Source organism: Urocitellus parryii, chromosome 1 (assembly GCF_045843805.1).
Source record: "Urocitellus parryii isolate mUroPar1 chromosome 1, mUroPar1.hap1, whole genome shotgun sequence".
NCBI lineage: Eukaryota > Metazoa > Chordata > Mammalia > Rodentia > Sciuridae > Urocitellus > Urocitellus parryii.
This window is the reverse complement of record NC_135531.1, coordinates 76,308,241-76,334,042: the sequence shown is the minus strand read 5'-3', so window position 1 is coordinate 76,334,042 and position 25,802 is coordinate 76,308,241. Positions and strand designations below refer to the sequence as shown.

At 36.0% G+C, this 25,802-nt stretch overlaps 1 protein-coding gene across 1 annotated transcript in view; it reads left to right on the top strand.

Annotated features, from left to right (window-relative positions):
* Kiaa0825 (KIAA0825 ortholog) overlaps positions 1–25,802 on the top strand; it is a 378,474-nt gene that overhangs the window by 148,836 nt on the left and 203,836 nt on the right. Inside the window, exon 16 of the mRNA XM_077800531.1 lies at positions 20,836–21,015. Coding sequence (XP_077656657.1) covers positions 20,836–21,015 — 180 coding nt within the window. The remainder of the gene's footprint in view (positions 1–20,835; positions 21,016–25,802) is intronic.

The following is a 25,802-nucleotide window of genomic DNA, read 5'->3' as shown; positions in this document are numbered from 1 at the left end:
TTATATGTGGCATCCAAGGAATTAATATGTGGCAATTTCCCAGTTTTCAGCAGGTGACCTTTTCTGCTAGTGATATTTGAAGGAAGTATGAATAACATGCTTTCCTTTGCCTGTTGGCCCAAAACTGATTCACAGTGAAACTTCTTGGCTTCTGTTGATATTCAGGTATAATATAACAACTACAAATTAGCAAATACATAGTATTTAATATGTTGCAGACAATGTTTTTAAATGCTTTAAATGTGTTTACTCACTGAAGCCTCCTACTCTCTCTGGGTGGTAAGTACATTTATCTCCATTTAACAGGTGAGTAAAGTGAGACATGGTGAAATCCAAGTTACATACCTAGTAAATGGCAAAGCAGGATTGCACCCAGCCAGATGGCTTCCCAAAGCCATGTTTCCAGTCTAAACCACATGGTCTCCAACAGAACTGCAGAATATTTACCAAATAGCAGTGTCGCAAAATCCATGGGATCAATCAGGAACCTCAACAATGGATAATTTTGATAGTGTGTTTTATATTTTTTAACCTGTCACAAAGTGCCTAAAGATAATCAAGAAACAAAGAAATTTCTAGCTAACAACCCACGATTGACTTAAAATGAATGAATTAATCAAATTCTCTTATCATCATGTTTTCTTGATCTTTTAGGTAATATGAGACATATTATGGCAGAAGCTTGTTGTACATGGTGATGGTGGTGTGTGTATGTGTATACCATTTTATAGGCATGACCAAAGTGCCATTTTATGACCATCTTAAAGGAGGTGACCTGAAGTGAGAATATACTCCTACTTGGTATTCATAGCTCACCTAAAACTGATAGTATGTCATAGTCTACTTTAACCAGTAACGACATCTGCACTAGAGGACTCTGCTTTGTTCACTAATTTCTTCTTCATTAGATTTGTTCTTCATTCTTACCAGAAATAGTAGAATCATATTTGTGTGTTTTTACATATTCCTTTTCAACCAAAAATTCTGCTTAAGAATGATGATGAACTTACTAATCCAGAAACATCTGTGGGCTCCATTGGGTTTTTCTAGACCAGAAACAACTAGTGTTGGAACTGCTGTGGATGGTGGCAGAACAGGATTATATCAAACAAAACTTCTTGTAAAATGCAGTGTAGCCACATGTTACCTGGGGATCTGGTTAAAAGGGAAGATTCTAATTTAGTAGGTCATGGGTAGGGCTTGAGGTTAGGCATTTTCAACAAGCTCCCAGGTGATGCTGTTCCTGTTCCTGTGAACCCTGGGCAACTTTTTGAGTAGCAATGATCTCGAACAAGGTATCTGTTGCTATAGAAGCAAAAGAGTGTGATTGTGATTTGTTCTTACAATATAATAAGAAGACATGATTTGCTTAAGAATATTTATAAACCATTTTATCTGGAAGTTCACAGCAGCAGTCAGCAAGCATGGTCTTATTCAAATACAGATCTGATTATGTCACTTCCCTGCTAAAAACCATTAGTGGCTGCCCATTACTTGTAGGATAAAGACCCTGATTCTTGAGACACCTATAAAGCCCTGCATCCTCCAGTTGTGGCCATCATATCCAACTCATCTCATTCACTCTCCTTCAGTTTAACATGCTCCAACACAGGACTATGCCTATTTGGGTCTAAATTTGCATATTTGTAACAGCAATCTCCCTGCAAAAGTGTCCTGAAGAAATAGACAATTGCTACAATGCCTAATGACCTTTTCATTGTTCCATACTCCATGTTTCCTTCTTGCTACAGAGTCTTTGAAAAAAAAAAATTCTACCTAGAATCTTCCTCCTTTCCATTTGCCTGACAACTCTGAATCACCTTATCCTCTTTCCATCCTCCTGTTCCTCCCTTTCTTTTTCCTCTCAGCCCATACTTCCTTGGAAATTATCACTGATTGTCTTGACTGAGTGAAGACCCGTGTACTTCTTATTGTCACAGTTATAAGTGAAAGGTTAATTGACATAATGGTGTATTTAATTTGTGACTCAGCCACAATGAGTTCCAGAAAAGCGGGGGCAGCTTACCATTGTATCCTGTGTGCTTTGCCTTGTTCATAGTACTTCAGACTAGCACACAGAACATACCTTAAAAGTATTTGTTGAATGAATGAAGGTCAGTTAAATCTCTATAACAATTCTGTTTCATTCATTAGCTTTGTGATCTCTCTAAACTTCAGTTTCCTCATTTCTAAATGGGTCATTAATATTGATGTTACATATTTGTTTTTGCAATTTAAAAGGGAAAGTAAACATAAAGCACCTAAACTTTGTTTGGCACTTCATACTTAATTTGTGTTAGATTGTTTTCATTAATTAGTGCTGAATGCCTGAAAAAAATATGCCTGATTGTCTTCTTCCTCCTCCTTCTCTTTTTCTGATCATCCTGTCCTATTCATGCAATGAATTATCTCTTCTGCCTCTCAGTAACTCCCTCCTAAGCATTCACCTAAGCATGAATGTGTGTCTCCTAGGTGTTGAAGTTTCCCATTTTGGACATTTTTGTGCCTGGGAAGGTGTTGCCCTAGTATCTGCCATGCATATAAAGATGAGAACTGGGCCAAATAAATATCTCAATTTTTATACATTTAGTACTCTTTAAGAACACTCTCATATAGCTTGGGAGATTAGCAGTGTGAATTTTGCTAATATGTTTTGCGTACACATAATCACTTCTCATCTGGCTTGGCAGTGGCTGAAATATTTTACATTCTTTCTCTTTATGGTACTTAGAAATGTCTAACGTAACTGTAAGAACATTTGTCCTCGTTAGTAGCTAATGTGTGTCTAGTATTAGTATATAAAGTGATTGGGCATTATATTCTAAGTGATACTATTATCATGAATTGTTGCATTTTTCCCCAAGCAACTCAAAGTAATTTAACACATTATTTCATTTATGACCCTTGGATTATTAGGATCATTTTACAAATGAGAAAACTAAGATAAGAAAAATTGAGTAAATTGCTACTTGATGTTTTAAGTGGTCCTTGTTAGAAGAAAGAAGAGCCATTATTTTCTGATAGTATTGTTTTTAAATGAATTCAAAAATGAAAACATGAGGCTTTGTGGAGGTGATTCTTTTAGAAATAAGAAATAATATTCTTCTGAGTCAATTTCTGAAAATGGTTTCTCAATTTTATAACAAAGTTCTTCATTTAACTAATATTTAGTGGGTCAAGTAAAACCTACAGAGCTTGGAGTTAACTTAAGACTCCATTTGCAAACATTAGAGCATGATTTCTACATTTGTTTTTATACAAAATCAATCCCACTAGACACAATTCCAAAAAAAATAAAAAGAGTCAAAAACCTTCAAAAACAGTATATACTAAACTCATTTTTTGGAGAGTCACAGGGCTTATGAATAATTAAATATTACAAAATATGTAAATAATACAAACTAATTTTAACAAATGAAATTACCTGTGTGTCTTGTAGAGTTTACCATTTTTAAAGAAATTGGATAAATTGACCAGTTATAAACCTCTTATGAATCTGTAGCTCTTTCCTTAATAAATACTTTTCACTTTATAAATTGTTAAACTCTTTATGTGTCATTTTCTTCATTTGTTAAAAAATAAATGGAGATAACACATACCTCATGTAGGATAATGATAAATGAGAAAATGTATGTAAAATACTTAGCATAATACTTGTGCCATTGTGAATATTCACTAGGGATTGTGGGTATTCAAAATAAGTAGAAATCTGATTCAGTATTCAGAGAAGAAGGACGAACAAGAGGAAGAGGAGGAGGAATAGGGAAGGGGGAGGAGAAAGAGGGAGGGGGAGGAAGAAGAGGAGGACCAAAGGAAGAAGTTTTAAGTGTTGAACTGTAATTCCTATGTAAGCATTTTGGGCAAGAAAATGATCCCAGTAAACAACTTGGGAGATAGGAATGAATGAAAAGAACGATTCTTTTTTCTTCATATGTTTAAGACCACTTCATGAAATTTTTTTCTTTATTTTTATTATTATTATTATTATTATTATTATTATTATTATTATTTGTATATGTGTGGTACTGTGGATTGGATCCAAGGCCTCCCACATGCCAAGCAAGCACTCTACCACTGAGCTATATCCCCTGCCCCAGAGACCCCCTTTTTAATTTTCAAATTTTGCCAAATACAAGACTAGTTTGAGGGGGGAAAAAAATCTAATAATCATTACATTAACAAATGAAAGTTTCAAATAAATGACAAGTTTTTATACTTACTGTTAACCTTTTATACAACAAAGTACCATATTAAACTAATTTTGAAATTAGATATCAATTTTATTTTTGTTAATTTTCATTTCAAACTAGGTTGTGACATTCAAATTTAATGTTTCCTTGAAAGTATTTTTATGTGATACTCTACCCCTTTTATCTAGGGGTTAATTTATTAGCCTGGGTTTTTGTTTTTGTTTCTTGTTTGTTTTGAGTCCTTGTTTTATATGCTACACTTTCTATTCTTGCACTTTATAATGCTTTTGTTGAAAGTAAGTCTTTCAGCCTCTTCTCGTTGGTTTAGAGATGCTTTTAGTGTCTGGTTAATTCAGCATACCGAGCTCATGTGCTGCCACACCATTGCTGCAAAACTCATCTTAATGACTCAGAAGGAGCTTGTCATTAACAACATTCTTGTAGAAAGTAAAAATTAAGCAACCTTGGAAAGCAAAGCATTATTGTGCCATGTAGGTGTAACTCTTTGTTAGCAATACAGTCTCCTGGTTGAGTTCTTTGCTTTATACCACCTTCTTTTGAAGTACTAACAAGTTCAAATTGCAAAAGGAGTTTAAAAAGGCAGTGAAAAAGGGTCCTTCAGTGTTATTGAAAAGATGATCTATTTTTAAATCACATATTTGTTTCTATAATGTGTAAAACATTCATAAAGGAGTAGGCAGATGAAATTTAAAGTAGAAGCTTTTCTACTGTTATTATAACTCGTAAAACCTGGGCCAGGGAATATGGCTTTGAATATGTGGCTTGCTGACAATGCTCTCCAGAATTAAGTGGATCCTCTTCCCTCTGATCTCCCAGCTCTCCAAACCACTAGGTCTTCATGGTGAAAACCTCAGGACTTCCTGATCTTGGCAAAGCCAGATTCAGTAGAAGGGAGATGAGGCCAGAATGCAAACCCCTGAGGTCAAGACTTCAAAAGGAGAAAAGATAGCTAGGCTTAACCAACCAGGCCCAGAACTTTCCCCCAAACTAACCACTCAGACAAGTCACTTCTCTTTCTTTAGCATGGAGATGGGGATGAGGAGGGGGGAGGGGCCAGCAGGGTGGCTATAGTACTCAGTAAGAGAATACAGAGGGGATCCAAGATGGAAGGCTAGAGGGAGGCTGCATTCTGTGTCACATCATGACCTGGAATTCAAGTAGTGGGAATACTGTTTCTCTGCAAGTTATTAGAGGACCCCCAGCAGCTTCTCCTGTACAAGAATCTCAGCTGCCATGCCTGCGCAGGTCTCCAGGCCTCAGTGTATGTGAAGAACTCCAGGCAATTTGCCCACAAAGGTCCTCTGGGTACCTGAGCACCCACAGGAATCCTGGCCATCACTCCCATGCAGAACACCCAGCCTCTGCTCACACACAGAACCTCCAGCCACCACTCCTGTGTGGACTCCAATCTACCAATGTGGGGCTTCCCCTGTCACCTCCATCTTGGGACACAGAAACCACTTCCAGAGTCCTTTACATGTGTTACCCTACACCTGGGGACACCATACAGGGTGTGGAGACAGCTTCGAGCCACAACACTGCACACTAAGAGCTGCATCTCTGAACATACTGCCCAATGCCATCACTCAGCCTCACCCAACCCAATACCCCATCACTGAAAGCAGCCATCTCTATCTTGGGACACCTTTGTTGCCATCTTTAGTTGAGGCAACTTCTCACTTGGGACACCTGCTGGGGCTTAGAAGCAAAATCAAGGAGAGGTATTGGAATCCTGCAGGGAAACTATAAGCCTATAGGGTAAAAACTCTAATGCCTCAGAGCAACAGTACTAGAAGGAAAGACACATGAACAATGTGAAAAAACAAGGGAAGAAAGTACCCCAAACAAACCATGATACTACATTATTAGAATCCATGGGCAGCACAACAAAAGAAATTACAGAGAAGGAGTTAACCACACAGTGAAGATGCTAAGAAACCATGAGCAGAAAATTAAAAAATTATGGAATAACATATAAAGATCAAATTTTAGAATTATTGGGATAGAGGAAGGCATAGAGTTCCAAACCAAAGGAATGAACACTCTATTCAATGAAATATTAGAAAATTTTCCAAACCTGAAGAATGAATTGGAAAATGAAATACAAGAGGCTTACAGGACACCAAATGTATAAAATCACAACAGATCCACACCAAGACACATTATAATGAAAATGCCTAGCATACAGAATAAGGAGAGAATGTTAAAAGCCACAAGAGAAAGGAATCAGATTACATATAGGAGGAAAACAATTAGGATCATTGCAGATTTTTCAACCCAGACCCTGAAAGCCAGAAGATTCTGGAACAAAATATACCAAGCTCTGAAAGAAAATGGAGGCCAACCAAGAATCTTATATCTAGCAAAATTAAACTTTAGATTTGATGATGAAATAAAAACCTTCCACAATAAATAAAACTTTAAAAGAATTTACAACTAGGAAGACTGAAATAAACAACATCCTTGGCAAAATATTTCATTATGAGGAAATGAAAAACAACAATGAAAATCAGCAAAGCAAGGTATTACAATAAAGGAAAAACCAAATGAGAAAGCAAGTCAAGTTAAATACCAAATATAAACAAAAATTACTAGGAATTCAAATCATGTCTCAATAATAACCCTGAATGTTGATGGCCTAAACTAACCAATCAAAAGACATAGACTGACAGATTGGATTTTTTAAAAAGACCCAACAATATGCTGCCTTCAAGAAACTTATAGTTTCACCACAGACTGAAGGTGAAAGTTTCAGAAAAAAAAATACCAATCACATGGTCTATGGAAACAAGCAGGGGTTTCCATCCTCATATCAAATAAGGTAGACTTCAAGCCAAAGTCAATCAAAAGAGATAAAGAAGGACAATTCATACTGCTTAAGGGAACCATACACCAACAAGACATAACAATTATAAATATATATGTCCCAAACAATGGAGCATCTACATTCATCAAATAATCTCAAGTTCAAGAGTCAATAGACCACAACACAATAATTCTGGATGACTTTAACCACACTTTTTTTTAACCACTGAATAGATCTTTCAAACAAAAGCTAAACAAAGAAACTATAGAAATCAATAATACAACAAATAACTTAGACTTAACAGATATATATATATATATATATAATGTCATCCACCAACAAGTGAATATACTTTCTTCTCAGCAGCACATGGATCCTTCTCTAAAATAGACCATATGCTACAAAGCAACTCTTAGCAAATACAAAAAGTAGAGATACTACCCTGCATTCCATCAGATCATAATGGAATGAAATTAGAAATCAATGATAAAATAAAAAATAGAAGCTACTGCAATACCTGGAGACTGCACAATATGCTGTTGAATGAACAATGGGTTACAAAAGACATCAAAGAAGAGATTAAAAAAATTCTTAGAAGTAAATGAGAAATCTGATACAACATATCAAAATCACTAGGACACAATGAAGGCAGTACTAAGAGGAAAGTTCATTGCATGGAGTGCATTCCTTAAAAGAAGAAAAAGTCAACAAATAAATGACCTAACATTACACCTCAAAGCCCTATACAAAGAATAAATCAACATCAAAAGCAATAGAATTCAGGCAATAATTAAAATCAGAGCTGAAATGAAACAAAAGAAACAACTGATAAAATTGACAAAATAAAAATTGATTCTTTGAAGAAATAAATAAAATTGATAAGCCCTTAGCAATGCTAAAGAAGAGAAGGAGCAATAAAAATCAAATTACTAACATCTGTGATGAAAAAAGAAATATCACTATGGAGTCTACAGAAATACAGAAGATAATTAGAAATTATTTTGAAAATTTGTACTCCAATAAAATAGAAAACAGCAAAGTCATCAACAAATTTCTCAAGTCATATGATTTGCACAAACTGAATATGATATACACAAGTTAAACAGATAAATTTCAAGCAATAAAATAGAAGATGCCATCACAAGCCTACCAACCAAAAAAAGTCCAGGACCAGATGGAATGCATGCACAGCTGAGTTCTATAAGACCTTTAAAGAAGAACTAATACCAATACTCCTCAAATTATTTCATGATATACAGAGAAAACTTCCAAACTCATTTCATGAGGCCAATATCACCCTGATTCCAAAGCCTGACAAAAACACATCTGCAGCAGTCTGACTGGGCACAATTCAGGAGCCACTTGTCAAAAGAAACAAAGTTTATTTTTAAAACTACAAACGCCAAACAAAACAGCTCCTCAGGAAAAACCCTCAGAGCCCAACTGCCACCACTGGCTTCCAGAAGCCTCTCCCCACACAAACCACACCACCTCCCCGAATCCTCCTGCTCTTGAGGCCGATTGGCTGGGTCGCGTGGGCGGAGCCAAAGAAGTCCCCCAATGAGCAGTTCCGTAGTCTGAAGGGCAGGGAAACAGCCCAATGAATATCACCGCAGAGGAGCCAATCAGCTAGATGTTGCTGGGGCCGCTGTGAGCCAATCATCAGCTGGCAGTCTGAAGGGCAGGGAAACAGCCCAATGAACATCACCACAGAGGAGCCAATCAGCTAGATGTTGCTGGGGCCACTGTGAGCCAATCATCAGCCGGCAGCTGGGAGTTTGCTGGCAGCTGGAAGTTTTCTGGGGCCCCTTTGGCTGTGGCTCTCAACATCTCCCCCTCTCTGTTTAAACAACAAGCATGTGGCTTAGGGACCGTGCCTGCCTTAGGTTGTCCAATACTACATATGGTCCTTACCCGTCTTCGGATGAGCTGACCTCAGGGCGTCAGCCTCCTGTCTTAGGTTGGTACCATTGTAATTGGATCTTACCCGTCATTGACTACCGGTCCAGTATACAGCCACACCTGTGGAGAGGTACCAGCGGGGGGGTGAGGTTCTTTGCCTCACCTCTGTTGGCCCCCAAATAGCTGAACGATCATGACAAGCAGAAGAGAGGAAGATATACCAAGCCAATTGACAGCTCTTGTTGGAAAAATTGTACCACCGATGACATCATCAGCAAAAATACTCCAACACTACCACAAGTCGCTGCACCAACAGATAGTTCACAATGCATACAAGTGAGTTAAGCGGTTCAGTGATGGCTATTGCAGAGACTATAGATTAGTTTTATCTTTGTCTTCACCGGCACAGGGATGAAGATAGGAATTCTGGCAATAATGGCTAAAGAAAAAATTATATAACATTCTAGAAGGTACTAAAAGAAAACAATTTTCTTAACAATTTACATTGTCTTCACTGGCACTGGGATGAAGATAGAAATTCTGGCAATAATAGCTAAAGAAAACATTGTGTAACATTCCAGAAGGCACTAAAAGAAAACAATTTTCTTAACAATTTACATTGTCTTCACTGGCACTGGGATGAAGATAGAAATTCTGGCAATAATGGCTAAAGAAAACATTGTGTAACATTCCAGAAGGCACTAAAAGAAAACAATTTTCTTAACAATTTACATTGTCTTCACTGGCACTGGGATGAAGATAGAAATTCTGGCAATAATGGCTAAAGAAAACATTGTGTAACATTCCAGAAGGCACTAAAAGAAAACAATTTTCTTAACAATTTACATTATCTCCACCGGCACTGGGATGAAGATAAGAATTTTGACAATAATGGATAATATTAATAATTGTGTAACATTCTAGAAGGCACTAAAAGAAAACAATTTTCTTAACAATTTACATTATCTTGAAAAGAATTATTAAATATAATGAAAAGGATAGGTGAAAGTAAACAAACAGATCTGTTAGCCTTTTTTTGTTTACATATTAAAACAATTCTTAACAGTTATTTACCCAATTTAAATTAAACCATTTAAATCACGTGAATAAAAAAAAAAAATTTTTTTGGATCCATTTTTTTTTTTTTTTTTTTTTTATGAGCGCTCATCATATATGATATATGGACATATGTACATTCAAACACAAAACACAAGTGTGCACACATAATATAATACATACAACACATAACATAATGGTAAAGGCCTTATAACTTTTTACAGGTGAAATCTCCATTGCAATGTTTAAAAACTCTATAGTAAAAAAAAAATATATAGAACTGATCAGCAAAACATTAACCTAGGTCTATATGAGCTCAAAAAACAAAATAGAATAAAATAGATATTGAAAAAAGCATCCTGGTTCTGTTGCAGATGTAAGGATAGCCAAATTGGAGTTTTGGATATCAGCTGTTATGGATTTGAGCCAAATCATCTTCTTTTTGGTCTGTAGAAATTGCTTTAGTTAATCTCTCTGGAATCCAAATCGGCTGCTGTTCTCCCTGTGGAAACACAAAAACAGGCCCCCGACTCCAGACAATCACTGGGTCAGGACTTTAGTTAATCTCTCCGGAATCCAAATCGGCTGCTGTTCTTCCTGTGGAAACACACAAACAGACCCCCGACTCCAGACAATTACTGGGTCAGGACCTTTCCACTGTCCTGTTAGAATATCTTTCCAAAGTACCTTGGGCTTATGTACATTTTTTGGACACATATGCCTTTCTGCAGCACTAAGTCCTGATGAATCCAAATTTAAAAAGTTTAGAGTAAAAAGGGTTATTTTAAGTTTATCTTTGGGGAATATATACCCTTTCCCAATTCCGTCTTTTTGCTTTAATAAGTACATTTTAATAGTTTGATGAGCTCTTTCAACTATGCCTTGTCCCTGTGGATTGTATGGGATTCCTGTTATATGAGTAATGCCAAATGATGAACAAAATTGTTTAAAAGAAGTAGACGTATAACCAGGGGCATTATCTGTTTTTAACTGTTTTGGAATGCCCACAGTGAGCTCAGTGGTGCTGATAACGCCAAGGTCGCGGGTTCGTTCCCCATACGGGCCACCAAATGCAGCAGTCTGACTGGGCACAATTCAGGAGCCACTTGTCAAAAGAAACAAAGTTTATTTTTAAAACTACAAACGCCAAACAAAACAGCTCCTCAGGAAAAACCCTCAGAGCCCAACTGCCACCACTGGCTTCCAGAAGCCTCTCCCCACACAAACCACACCACCTCCCCGAATCCTCCTGCTCTTGAGGCCGATTGGCTGGGTCGCGTGGGCGGAGCCAAAGAAGTCCCCCAATGAGCAGTTCCGTAGTCTGAAGGGCAGGGAAACAGCCCAATGAATATCACCGCAGAGGAGCCAATCAGCTAGATGTTGCTGGGGCCGCTGTGAGCCAATCATCAGCTGGCAGTCTGAAGGGCAGGGAAACAGCCCAATGAACATCACCACAGAGGAGCCAATCAGCTAGATGTTGCTGGGGCCACTGTGAGCCAATCATCAGCCGGCAGCTGGGAGTTTGCTGGCAGCTGGAAGTTTTCTGGGGCCCCTTTGGCTGTGGCTCTCAACACACATCAAAGAAAGAAAAATTCAGACCAATATTTCTAATGAATATAGATGCAAAATTCTCAATGAAATTCTGGCAAATCAAATACAAAAACATATTTAAAAGATAGTGCCCCGCTGTCAAGTGGGGTTCATCCATGGGATGTAAGGTTGGTTCAACATGTGGAAATCAATAAATAAATGTAATTCATCACATCAGTATACTTAAAGGTAAGAATCATATGATCATCTCAATAGATGCAGAAAAAGCATTTGACAAAATGTAGCACCCCTTCATGTTCATGTTCAAAACACTAGAAAAACTAGGGATAACAGGAACATATCTCAACATTATAAAAGCTATCTATGCTAAGCCCCAGGCCATCGTTATTCTAAATGGAGAAAAATTTAAAGCATTCCCTCTAAAAACTGGAACAAGATAGGGATGCCTTCTTTTACCAATTCTATTTAACTTAGTTCTTGAAACTCTAGTCAGAGCAATTAGACAAAAGAAATTAAAGGGATACAGATAGGAAAAGAGAAACTCAAACTATCACTATTTGCTGATGACATGATTCTATACCTAGAGGATCCAAAACATTCCACCAGAAAATTTCTAGAATGAATAAATAAATTCGGCAAAGTAACAGGATATAAAATCAACACTCATAAATCAAAGGCATTTCTGCACATCATTGATAAATCCTCTGAACAAGAAACTAGAAAGACTACCCCATTTATAATAGCCTCAAAAAAAAAATGAAATACCTGGGAATCAACCTAAGGAAGGAAGTGAAAGACCTCTACAATGAAAACTACAGAACACTAAAGAAAGAAATTAAAGAAGACCTTAGAAGATGGAAAGGTCTCCCTTGTTCTTGGATTGGCAGAATTAATATTGTCAAAATGACCATACTACCAAAAAGACTATACAGATTTAGTGCAATTTCAATCAAAATTCAATGACATTCCTCACAGAAATAGAAAAAGCAGTCATAAAATTCATCTGGAAAAGTAAGAGACTCAGATTAGCTAAGGCAGTCCTTAGCAAGAAGTCTGAAGCAAGTGGCATCATTATACCAGAACTTAAACTATTCTACAGAGTAATAGCAACAAAAACAGCATGATATTGGCTCCAAAACAGACTTATAGAACAATGGTTCAGAATAGAGGACACAGAGACAAACCCATATAAATAGTTATCTCATATTAGATAAAGGCACCAAAAACATATTGGAGAAAAGATAGCCTCTTCAACAAATGGTTCTGGGAAAACTGGAAATCCGTATGTAGCAAAATGAAATTAACCTCTTTCTATCAACATGCACAAAACTCAAAGTGGATCAAGGACCTAGGAATTAGATCAGAGACCCTGTGCCTAATAGAAGAAAAAGTAGGCCCAAATCTTCATCATCTTGGATTAGGCCCTGACTTCCTTAACAAGACTCCTATAGCAAATAAAATTAATATAAATGGGATGGATTCAAACTAAAAAGCTTCTTCTCAACAAAATAAATAATCAGTGTGGTGAAGAGAGAGTCTCCAGAACGGGAGCATTTTTTTCACCACACATATCAGATAGAGCACTAATCTCTAGGATATATGAAGAATTCAAAAATCTTAACATCAGAAAAACAAATAACCCAATCAATAAATGGGCCAAGGAACTGGACATTTCTTAGAAAAAGATATACAGACAATCAATAAATATATGAAAAAATGTTCAACATCTCTAGCAGTTAGAGAAATGTAAATCAAAACCACTCTAAGATTTTATCTCACTCCAGTCAGAAAGGCAGCTATTAAGAACACAAACAACAATTAGTGTTGGTGAGGATATGGGGAAAAGGCACACTCATACATTGCTAGTGGGACCGCAAATTGTTGCAGTCAATGTGGAAAGTAGTATGGAGAATCCTTGGAAAACTGGGAATGGAACCACCATTTGACCCAGCTATCCCACTCCTTGATCTATACCCAAAGGACTTAAAAATAGGATACTACAATGATGCAGCCACATCAATGTTTATAGCAGCACAATTCACAATAGCTAAATTATGGATCCAACCTAGATACCCTTCAGTAGATGAGTGGATAAAGAAAATGTGGTATATAAACACAATGAAATATTACTCAGCATTAAAAGAGAATAAAATTATGGCATTTGCAGGTAAATGTATGGAGTTGGAGAATACAATGCTAAGCGAATTTAGCCAATCCCAAAAAAACAAATGTTAAATGTTTTCTCTGCTACGTGGATACTGATCCATAATGGGGTTGGGCAGGGGCCCAGGTGGAGCTTAGGAGAAATGGAGGAACTTTAGGTAGAACAAAGGGGAGGGAGAGGATGGGAGAGGGCATGCGGTTAGGAAAGCCTGTGGAATGAGATGGACATCATTACCTTAAGCTATGTATGAAGACACAAATGGTGTGACTCTACTTTGTGTACAACCAGAGATATGAAAACTTGTGCTCTATGTGTGTACTATGAATTTAAATGAATTCTACTGTCATGTATAACAAGTTAAAATAGATAAATAAATTTTTAAAAAAATGTTTTTAAAGAGAGTACAGCCCAGTTCAGATGTGGATTAATGGGACAATATGTCTTGCGCAAAATTATTGATTGAAAGAGGCAAAGTGGATAACACCTGTTGAAATCATGGGTGCTTTAGGTAGATCTAGAGCTAAATATCTCTTTTACCACTGAAGAGCTCATCAGGAGAGTTTTTTTAATATTTATTTTATTTTTATTTTTTAAATTTTTATTATTGTTTGTTCAAAACATTACATAGTTCTTGACATATCATATTTCACACATTTGATTCAAGTGGGTTATGAACTCCCATTTTTACCCCATATACAGATTGCAGAATCACATCAGTTACATATCCACTGTTTTACATATTGCCATACTAGTGTCTGTTGTGTTCTGCTGCCTTTCCTATCCTCTACTATCCCCCCTCCCAACCTCTCCCCTCCCATCTTCTCTCTCTACCCCATCTACTGTAATTCATTTCTCCCCTTTGTTTAATATTTATTTTTTTAGTTTTTGGTGGACACAACATCTTTATTTTATTTTTATGTGGTGCTGAGGATCGAACCCAGCACCCCACACATACCAGGTGAGCGCGCTACCGCTTAAGCCACATCCCCAGCCCCAGCCACATCCCCAGCCCCTCATCAGGAGGATTTTATATCAGAAAAAAAAATGTCCATCCCAGGAGGCAGAGGGAAACAAAAAAGAAAAGGCTAGACCTGTGTTTGAAGCAAAATGAAAGGGAGTAATGGAAAGTAAAGATAGTATGTTTCCTCACCCATTCCAAGGTTCATGGCTCTGGCACTTAAAATAAATGGAAGATTGACAAAGCTAAAATATTTATTTAATGTTAATTTTACATTCCATGTGAGCCTTCTAAAGTAAAGATCCAAAGAGACAGGGAAAGCTTTATATTTTTATGCTTAAGTTCTATGAAAAGTCAACTGTTGTGTAGAAGTATGATTAGACAAATGTATGAACTAATGGCAGTAAACTAGCGGGACCTTAGTATAGGCCTGTGTGTTCAGGTTATTCTTTGTGTCTCCATGTCTTCAGAGACAAGGACCTTCCTCCTGGCATAGGGAGAGTAGTTCTGGAATGATGGTTTTATTACATACTTTAGAGGAAAAAGAGAATTCTTATACAGCCTGCTTCTGCCAAGATGCAGTCCTTTGGAGTGATATGTCCTGAATGTCATGAGAACCAACATAAGATGCAAGTTAAAATAATAAAACTGAGACTGAGTCGCATTTAATAGAATAGGAAATATCCAAATGAAGGACAGCACAAAAATATTCCAACAACATAAGATATTCAAAGGTAAGGAAAAACCACGTTTGTGGGTGAGCACCTGGCAAAAGTCTTGGTTTTCACCAGTTTTCAGCGACATAGACCTGAAGAAAGTATGTAGAACCTGCTGAGGGTTACTCACCATCCTGTCCTTATTAGATGATGAGTGAGGCTCAAAGTGGAAATTTGGAATATTGTAACTAAGAGTAGATAGTAGGCCAGAATGTGTAAGGCATATGATTATGGTGAACTTTAAAAGGCTACCAGGGGAGGCTAGATTTAATGTGTATTCTGGGTAGTGTTTTCATTAAAACAAGAAGTAAGAAAACCTAAATTATATTAATAATGTTGGAAACAGAGAAGGGACATTATGGAAGTAAATGAACATTTGATTTCTTATATAGAAAGAGATGAGACCAGGGACATATTTATTTTTTTATATCTAACAATCTAGAGAAGAATTAATTCCTGCTAAGACATTGAGCTTGGATATGAATAGGAGATAGCAATGTCCTAGACAGAATTAGGGAATTCAGCAAGGATAAGAAAGAGCAAGATGAGAGCCATAGATGCATGATTTGCACAAAAAGAACCTTTAAAGTCAAAGGATGGTAGGATGACTAACCCAGATGTAAATATTTAACTTTTGATTTTTTGGAACTGGCTCATTTCACTTAGCATAATAGTCTCTAGATCCATCCATTTACTTGGAAATATCATAAAGTCATTCTTCTTTATGGCTTAGTAATCCTGTTGTGTGTATATGTATCATAATTTCTTTATCCATTCATCTGTTGAAGGGCACCTGGGTTGGTTCCATAGCTTATCTATTATGAATTGTTTTAAACATTGATGTGGCTTTGTCACTGTAGTATGCTGATTTTAAATTCTTTGGATATATACTGAGAAATAGGATAGCTAGGTAAAATGGTAGTTCCATTTCTAGTTTTCTGAGGAATCTTCATACTGCTTTTCAGAGTGGTTGTACCAGTTTGCAGGCCCATTAGCAATGTATGAGTATACCTTTTTCCCTACATCCTTGTCAACATTTATTGTTACTTGTACTCTTGATAATTACAGTTCTGACTGGAGTGAGATGAACTTTCAGTATAGTTTTGATTTGCATTTATGTAATTGCTAGAGATGTTGAACATTTTTTTCATTTATTTTTTGACTATATTTCTTCTTTGAAGCATCTGTTCAGTTCCTTTCTCCATATATTGATTGGATTATTTTTTGGTGCTATGCTTTTTGAGTTCTTTATATAACTTATATATAAATTAGTGCTCTATCTGAGTTACAGATGTCAATGATTTTCTCCCATTCTGTAGACTCTCTCTTCATGCTCCTGATTGTGTCCTTTGCTGTGAAGAATTTTAGTTTGATGCCATCCCATTTATTGATTTTTTTTTTCATTTTATTTCTTATGCTTTAGGGGTCTTATTAAGAAAGTCAGTTTCTAAGCTGATATGTTGGAGTGTTGGGCCTACATTTTCTTCTAGTATATGCAGGGTTCCTGGCCTGATTTCTAGATCTTTGATCCATTTTGAATTGAGTTTTGCCCCACCCATTTTCATAAATACTGTTTCCTTCCAATGTTGTCTTGACCCTATACCTACACATTGTGCATGACTACTTTTGTGTTGTAAGAACAAAAAACAAAAGACTCCCAAAATGTAAACCATTTACTATCTGGCCCTTTATAGCAATACTTTGCCAAGTCTCATTCTATACCATAAGAGAGGAAGAGCTTACCAAAAAAGGAATGCCAGAAAGGTACCCTGAAACCAACAGGGCATGGCCATAAGGAAGTCAAGAAAGAAGTGGTCTCAAAAGAGCAGTGGAAATGGATCCAGAAAATATGCACAGGGTGAAGCTCCATGAAGAAGAGCTCTCTGAATGTTATGATTAGGAGGCAGTTAGGTGTCATTCTTGGTGAACCAAAGCACCCCCCAAAATGCCTTAGAGATCTAACTCCCATCTTTTTTTTCCTTCTTTAGTATTGAAATATTAGTTAAATACACATCACTATGCCAGGAGCTGTTGGGAGATACCTAAAGCCAATCACACATAAAAATTTAGATTATAAAAAGTCATAAAATAGTGCTAGAGATATAATGAAATAATGAGAAAATGTAAAATACTACATGAAATTATTTTTTCATAAGGCAATATGTTACCACATACAAAATACCTGGCTTGGAGTAAGGGCAGTGCATTCAAAGGTCACTGTCAATAAAATGTCAATGCATGCTTTGAGAAATTTGGGATTCTAGTATAACAGAAATAGTACAGGCAAACTCCTAATATCTTTGTGACCTTGGGACAATTTACTTAATTTGTTTCAATTTTACTTTGTTCATCTAGGATTACTTTGTTCATCTAGGATAATTGGCACCCATTCCATAAAGTATTCTGAAGATGAAAGGAGATGTAAAGCAGTTTATGTGATGTTTGGCATACATTAAGTACTTTGTGAATAGTAATTTCATTTTTATGGAGCTGGTATAAATCTGAATTCATAAATTCAGATGCACACGAATGAATTACTTATTGTCTTTAAGGCAACTTTCTGAGGATTGTCAGCCCATCCCACTTGGCATTTCACCCTAGATGATGTTGGCACTCAATCCTTCTTACTTAATCCTTGGCATTTCACCCTAGATGATGTTGACACACAGGGCCCTGGGAAGCTCTATCCATCACCAGTTGCATGGACATCTAGTTTCTCAGAGAGACATTTTATCCCTCTCCAGCTGGTTCCTCTGCATGCAGAAATATGTTTGAAACCTTTTGTGAGGTCAAGAGCCCATGTCAGCAACCTGGCTTCCCTTACGCCTCACCCAGGCAAGCCTCCCTAAGCACTACCAGCAAGAGCACACAGGCGCACTTTCTTGCAGACCCAGAAATTTCTCTCTCGTTTCAGAACTCTTCTCACTGAGCAATCCAAACTCACCCCTGCTCTCCTGCCAGGAAACATATGATTTCACTGGGAATCACATAGTAGTGACAACATTTTTCCTTTTATGGTCTACAAGAATGACTATTTTATTAGTTCAAGCTAAACATTGTTCAATAGATTTAGCTTTTCTCCTTCTTTCTTTTTTAAGTCCAAGAAGATAAATGACTTCAGTCTATCTGCACTTTTCAAATAACAGAAATTCCTGGGTAAAGTAAATAGAAATAGACTTCTTTAGGGCAAAGGAAAATAGGAGAAAAAAATTCATTGAAGTATGTCCACACATTTTCACAATAGTAGAAGTAATAATAATATTTGTTATTTTTGGTGTAACCATTGCTCTTTTCCACCCCTCTTTCCACGTTATGTGTTGTCATGCATGCTTCATTGATTGACTAGCTTCAGTTCCCTCTCCCTCCCAGCAGTCTCACTTCCACACCCCCAGCAGATGCCTGTGGGCTTCTTATTACACCACCTCTTCTGTCTTTCCGAAAGTCCTCCCCCCCTCAACTTTGGCATGCTGATAAACTCTATTGCTCCTTAAAGGTTTGGCTGAGAGAGATCTTGTTTTTCTGCCCCGCAAAATGTAAAACATTATTCTCTGTGTTTCCCATTGCTTTATATTTAAGGCGCTTAGAATTAGGTGATAGATGAATTTGTCATTCAAACTGATAGTTTTTAAGAGTGAAGGAGGATGCTAGTAGTATTTATGCCAGGACAATAAGACATAAGACAGATTGCCCCAGGCAAACCAGGATGGAAGGTTACTTTACTTATCTTTACATTGCTATAATTATTGTTTACTTGTTTTATCATCCCATCCCCAAGTAAATAACAATACATAGGTGCACAGTCAGTGAATTACAGGCAAGTGAAGTTCTGAGCACCTGATCCAATAACTGACATATAGTAAACAATCAGTCAGTTCATCAATTTATGGAATCATAGTGGTTTTATTGGAGGACCACATTCTAGTCTGACGAAATAGCATAGGCCAAAGAAAAGGATACAGGAGAGCACATTTGAAAGAAATAGCAAATAAACCCTGTGGTAGGACAGATATTTGGGATTTGGAACATAATTTGGGAAGATGTTGTAGAAATTGTGAATCATCATGCCAAGGAATTTTTTTGCAAGTGGAGTCATAGGGGAAGGTTTAAACACAGGAATAACATGAAGGATAATGGATCGTTGTACTTAACATGAATTAGAGAGAGGGGAAAGTAGAGAGAACAGCAGAGAGTATTTGAATAAAAAACATAAAATAATGGGTGCCTGAGTTCGAAATATTTTCCATTTAACAGTTTTGCTTGGTTCAAAAAGAAAAAAATCAAGACCTTTCAGAATTCAATTACAGAAATCCAAATTAGCCTATCTAACTAAAAGGGAAATTGATCATCTCAGCTAACACGCATCTATAAGCAGCGCTGAATCCAGGTTCTCAGTGTCATCACATCAGGAATCTTCATATCTTGATTCTGCTTCTTACGGAATGAGAATCATTCTCAGTCAAGTTCTTCCTGAAATAGCAATCATCAATTTCCAACTAGCTAGGCAAATCGGTTAGAAAAAGAACATTGTTCCACCAATTATTCCACCAAAAACCCTGAGGAAGTTTGTCACATTGGTTACCTGCCCATCCCTGAACTGATCACTGTTAATGGGAGATGTCAGGCTCCAATTGCTCAGGTCTTGGTCACATGCCCACCTTTGGTAATGGCAACAAAGTAAACCATGTTAAGGATAGGGCAAGGGAGGTGGGTAGGGGCTTGAATAACTAGATAAAGAAAAAACTTGTTTGAAATGAATATTAGAAAGAAAAACCAATAAAGGCTCTCTGCATAAAGTCTATGGTTGTATTTTTTACTTTTCAAATGATAGTGAGCTCCTCTAGATTATTAAAATCAAATCCCAGAAATAAAATTGAGAGGAAACATAAAATTTATCAGCTTCCAAATGAGCCAAAATAAACAAATGTACTCACTCCAAAATACTTTAGATTACATTTATACAAGATATAAGTTGACATTATCATTATTCAGTAAGTATTTTTGCTCATTATGATGCTGCTTATCCAAACAAAATAGAAATTGTTATTTCAACTTTCCATCCATCCCATAGATGCAATAGTACAGAAATTTCTGATTACTGATCTTTGAGGAAGCCATAATGGAGCAAGAAGAGAGTTGAAAAAAGCAATTAAAATGGCACCATTTTTAAATTTCATTCTGTTGTTATATATGACTAACTAGAATATTTTTTTTTAAAATGGCCCCATTTTCGCAGAGTTCCATATGTGGTTTTATTGAGGAGCCAATCGAAAAACTTCTCCATTTTGAAATGACAGGATCAATGGGTTTGGCAAACATTCATTGGGTTAGCTGGACCATTGATTTGAAAGAATGTGGTATTTCTCTTATGCAAATATTAATCAAATACATTTCATAGCATTATGCTGGACTGATAAGAATTTAATCACATTCACTGATGCCTACCTTACTACATTGTTTTTATTCTTTTCTAGCACACACCTTTCAAGACCAAGTTTCTGATACAGAAAATAATCTGAACCAAGGATTCAGCTTGACAGAAGCCATATTTAAAGTGCTGTACCACTGCAATTTTTCTCCACAAACTTTCGGAAATGTTTTTGTGAGCTACATGGAAGAAGAACAATTATGGGACTTTTTGAATTACACCCCAGGTATGAGAAATTTACTATTTATAAAAGAAGTGCTTTATATTTACTTAAAATGCCTTTAAAGATATTTTAAAATTTTATTGATATTGGTTTTGGTGAATTTTTGTTTGTAAAAGTTTACCTTACATTTTTTTCCAACATAAAGGCCTCTATTGGAAAACCATTAAGCCATTAGTTCCTGTCAAATTTAATATATTTGAAGATAAAAAGAGGTTGGTTGAGGGTAAAAATTATGTAATGCAGATTTTTTTTTACTTTGAGGAAGTGCTTTACTATAAAAAGTTAATTTTCTATTTACCAGAGATTATGTTTTGCTGGTGAGCATATAAGACATAGTAAGATATAAAAATATTGTGATTCTTTGGGTACATTTACTCAACAAAATGATGAATGAGACTATTGGTTATTTTTTTCAACTATAGAGGGGATTTATTATTGTGGCCATAGTGCCTTTCTGTTCAAGGCAAGCATGTTCTGTGATTTCTTTGGGGCCATATGTTTTCCCCATTGTTCTTCTGCCTTCAGCTAGAGAGGATGTTAAAGAGAGGGCAGGTAGTATATCTGAATAGGAGGTATTTATTGTTTCATCCTTAATATTCTGCCTTTAAATTTCCATATTTAATATCTTGGGAAAACAAAAGATGAAAACTTAGGTAGTGGTTGTTGTGATTATCCTGTTATTCCAGTTATGTCATTTACATTTGGCTTTCAACCCATTAGCACTCTTTTACGCTGCTTTAGAGCCAACATTTTCATAAAAATAATCCCTAGACTCTATAAAAAAAAGATTAAACTGACTCAAAATCATTCTTCCCGGACTTTCTGACTGTCCTCCAGCTATTACTTGAATATCACTTTAGCTCTTTAAAGGTCATTGTGTTTCATCTTCTTTTGGTCAGTCACTATCCCTGCAAAAACAGCAACAGACAACTTTATGTAATGGTTTCAAAAATCTGAATCTATCACTTAAAGATTCTGTAACAATTATCTTCTTTCAAAGTTTTATCTTCTAGTTTCTGTGCATTGCCTCACTGCATCCTCTTTACCCAAAGGCAGTGCTAGCTTCTAGGTACAAAGATTGAATTAGAAGGTTGTGCTTCTGATGTGGTAATTATTGAAATAAAAGAAAACTCACCTTGGAAGCCCCACCACCCTCTGCCATTTTTTAGTTGTTCTGAGAAAGTAGAAGCTATGAAGAATTTAACAAGATTATGAAGTGACCCTCATGTTCCAACCACTATTTATTTTTCCACTGCTAAGTTCTTGGACCACTTTTGACATTCAGCACAAAACTGTCTGAAAATGACCTAGATGGCCTCAGTGGACTTGAGGTGTTGACAAGAGAAAAGTTTTAAAAATATTACTAGCTCTTAATGTGTATTCTCTTCATCTACACATTGAGGACCCTTTACTCCAGGAAGTCAGACAAGTCTTTGGAAACAGGTGTTACTAGATTCAAGAGCCTTAATTGTATGGGGAGACTCAGTTGTGTGGAAAGAACATAAAATTGGTAAAATGCCCTTGACCTTCGTATAAGTAATTTCTCCACAAACATTAAAAAATATTCTCCTCTGGCTGTTGAATATTATCTGGAACCTGAGAACTACAATGGTCATGAGGGTCTGTCTGTACTTTTGTTTTTTCTCTAATAAAAGTTTATAACAAATTCCCTTTCTTTTGTTGATCATGGTTATTTTAAAAATGCTAATAAAATAATATAATGTACTAATCCATAATGAAATTGAGCCTTACACTGTGACTTCTATTTAACTTGAAAATATAACATGTTAAAAGTAAATATAGCAGAGATACAATCATAAGCCCCACAATATCTACCTATTACCAGAAATGCATCCAAGCTTCAGTAAATATAATTTATCTACCCAGATTAATTGCAGTACATTATTAAAAAGCCAATGAAGGTATATTTTCTTCTTGCTGAAACACTGTCAAAAATTTCAGTATAGCTTACCCTAAAATGTCATTCTTACTATTTTAGGGTGGAAAAACAAAGATGAAGTAACCAGTATCCTTATTATTGAATGAACCAAGGTCAGGAGTGTTAAGAGATTTATCTAAGATTGTCTACTGTTAAGTTGGACAGAATCAAAGCAAAAAAATAAACAACAACAAAAACCCCACAGAACTCCAGACACATTGGCCATGTAATTTCTCTTTACTGTTTCTAGGAGATTAAATTTTTGAAAGATTTGCTTAGTGAACGTATGAGTTCACTAATGAAATATACAATCTGATTTTATTATTGGAAATCCCACACATAACTCCTTAGAATGGATATGAGCTAAGGGGAGACAACAAAAATGATTTTACCCATTGAAAAAGATTATAAAAGAGACAAATACAGAAAATAATTAAACTAAAGAACTAATGTGGACATTCAGAAGGCTAATGTACTCTAAAATAATAATTTTGGTGGCAATCATTATAAGCTATCTCTTCAAAGTAGATAAAGTAATTTTCAGTTGGGCAAATGAAATTACCAATGCATAAATTTCCTCAGGTGGTTTTTAAGACAATGCCAAAACAGGCTTGAAAATTAGGAAACTATTTTTAAATGCTGCATATTAAATTATAGTAATATACCCAACAGGTATTGTTTCTTTGGCTCCTCAGTATGACATTGCCCTTACTTTCATATCTGAATCAATTGTCTTAGCTCTCTCCCAGACTCTGTAAGGAAAATTTTCAACAACTTAGCAAAATTTCCCAATTAAATTTTGAGATACAAAGCAATCACCTGGGTTCTCTGCTCAACTTTCTAAGCCTCAGGAAGGCAACTGTTCTGGAAAGCAGTATGGAAATTCCTCAGAAACCTTAGAATGGAACCACCATTTGACCCAGTTATCCCACTCCTTGGTTTATACCCAAAGGACTTAAAATCAGCATAATAAAGTGACACAGCCACATCAATGTTTAGTAGCAGCTCAATTCACAATAACTAAGCTATGGAACCAACCTAGGTGCCCTTCAACTGATGAATGGGTAAAGAAAATGTGATATATGTGTGTGTGTGTGTGTTGCATGCACATTCAATGGAATATTACTCATCCATAAAGAAGAATGATTTTATGACATTTTCAAGTAAATGGATGGATCTGGAATATTTATATGAATAAATGACTAATGTAATTCCTCATCATGTACAACCAGGAGAATGGGAAGTTCTATTCCACATACATATAATATCAAAATTCATTCTACTGTCATGTATAGCTAATAAGAACAAATTAAAAATATTATAGAAAGAAGAGCTCTTTAGAATGCATGTACAATGCTAAATGGGTTTTTTTGTTGTTGATGAAATTAGTTTATAGTGGTTTGTCTTCATATCAGGCAGAGTGATTTTCTCATTCACCTACAAAATAGCTTCATTGTAGTGTGGGTAGATGTAAATTAGCTTTCAAAAATTGGAAGACTGTCTTTGTTCTACATTATAGCTATGTATCCTGAGCCTTTTATTTGGATATCCTTCCAACTGTCTCTATTTTTAATCATTTTTTAAAAAACTTAAAAATACTTTATTGTAGCATAATTTACATACAATAAAGTTCACTCATTTCAAGTGAGTAGTCTCCCCCACTGCCCACACAGGCAAGATATGCTGTGTTCTCCTGCATGTAGTGAGCTGGCTGCAAAATACAAATCACAAGACACAGAAATAATTTTGAGATCGAAGGCAGGTTGGCTCTGCAAACTTAAGGGTCCTGCTTCCACACTAGAAGGAGAGAAAAAGTGAGCCCGCATTTTTATTTTTATATGGGAGATACACAAAGGCTTTTCCATAGAATATTCTTCACCAAATAAGGCAGGGGTGGGCTGTCCAAGCCCAATGGATAATGCCCAACTCTGGAGCTACAGAGCAGCCTCTATGCCCCAGGAAAGACTGAGGTCACATGCTTTGTGTAATAAACCACAAAATGACTTGCAATGCCAGACCAAAATCTCCTTGACTTCAAGGCTGAGTAGAAGCTATGCAAATAGCTCAGAGGTGGTCCCCCATAGAGGAGTTCAATAAACATGACCAATATGTAAACCTGTGTGACAATAAAGAGTATTTCCATCATTTGCAAGAGCCCTTTCATTCTTTTTTGTAGTTAATTCTTCCTTCAACTGCCAACCCCATGAAGATACTGATGCACTTCATATCATAATAGTTTACATCATTCTCAAATCTCATATAAACAGAAGTCTAGGTATTCTTTTGCATCTGGCTTATTTTACTTACATTATGCTTTATTAATAGTTTATTTCTTCTCATTATGGGTAAGTATGCACTGAGTAGTATTTTATTGAATAGTGTTTTCTATTTTATCTGTTTGCCAGTTTGATAGACATGTGGATTGTTTCTAGTTTTAGATTATAATAAATAAGTAAACACTAGTGTACAAGTCCTTGTATGAATTTTAATTTCCCATTGTAAATACTGGACCATATGATAAAGTACATGCTTAACTGCATGAGAAACTACTACCTGCTTTACCAAGTAATCTTTTTCACATTCCTCCCAATAAAGTACAAGAATTTTTTTTCATTCCATATTCTGGTTGACACTTGAATTGTCTTTTTGATTTTGGTCATTCTAAAGGTAATGTAATATTATCTCCTGAGTCTTAATTTACATGTTCCTCGTGATTTATGACATGTGATACCTCTTTGTATTCTTAATGGCCATTTGAAAATATTATTTTCTAAAACATCAGTTCTAAACTTTTGTCCATTTACTTGTTGAGTTGTTTGTCATACTGAATTGGAAAGAGTACTTTATATAT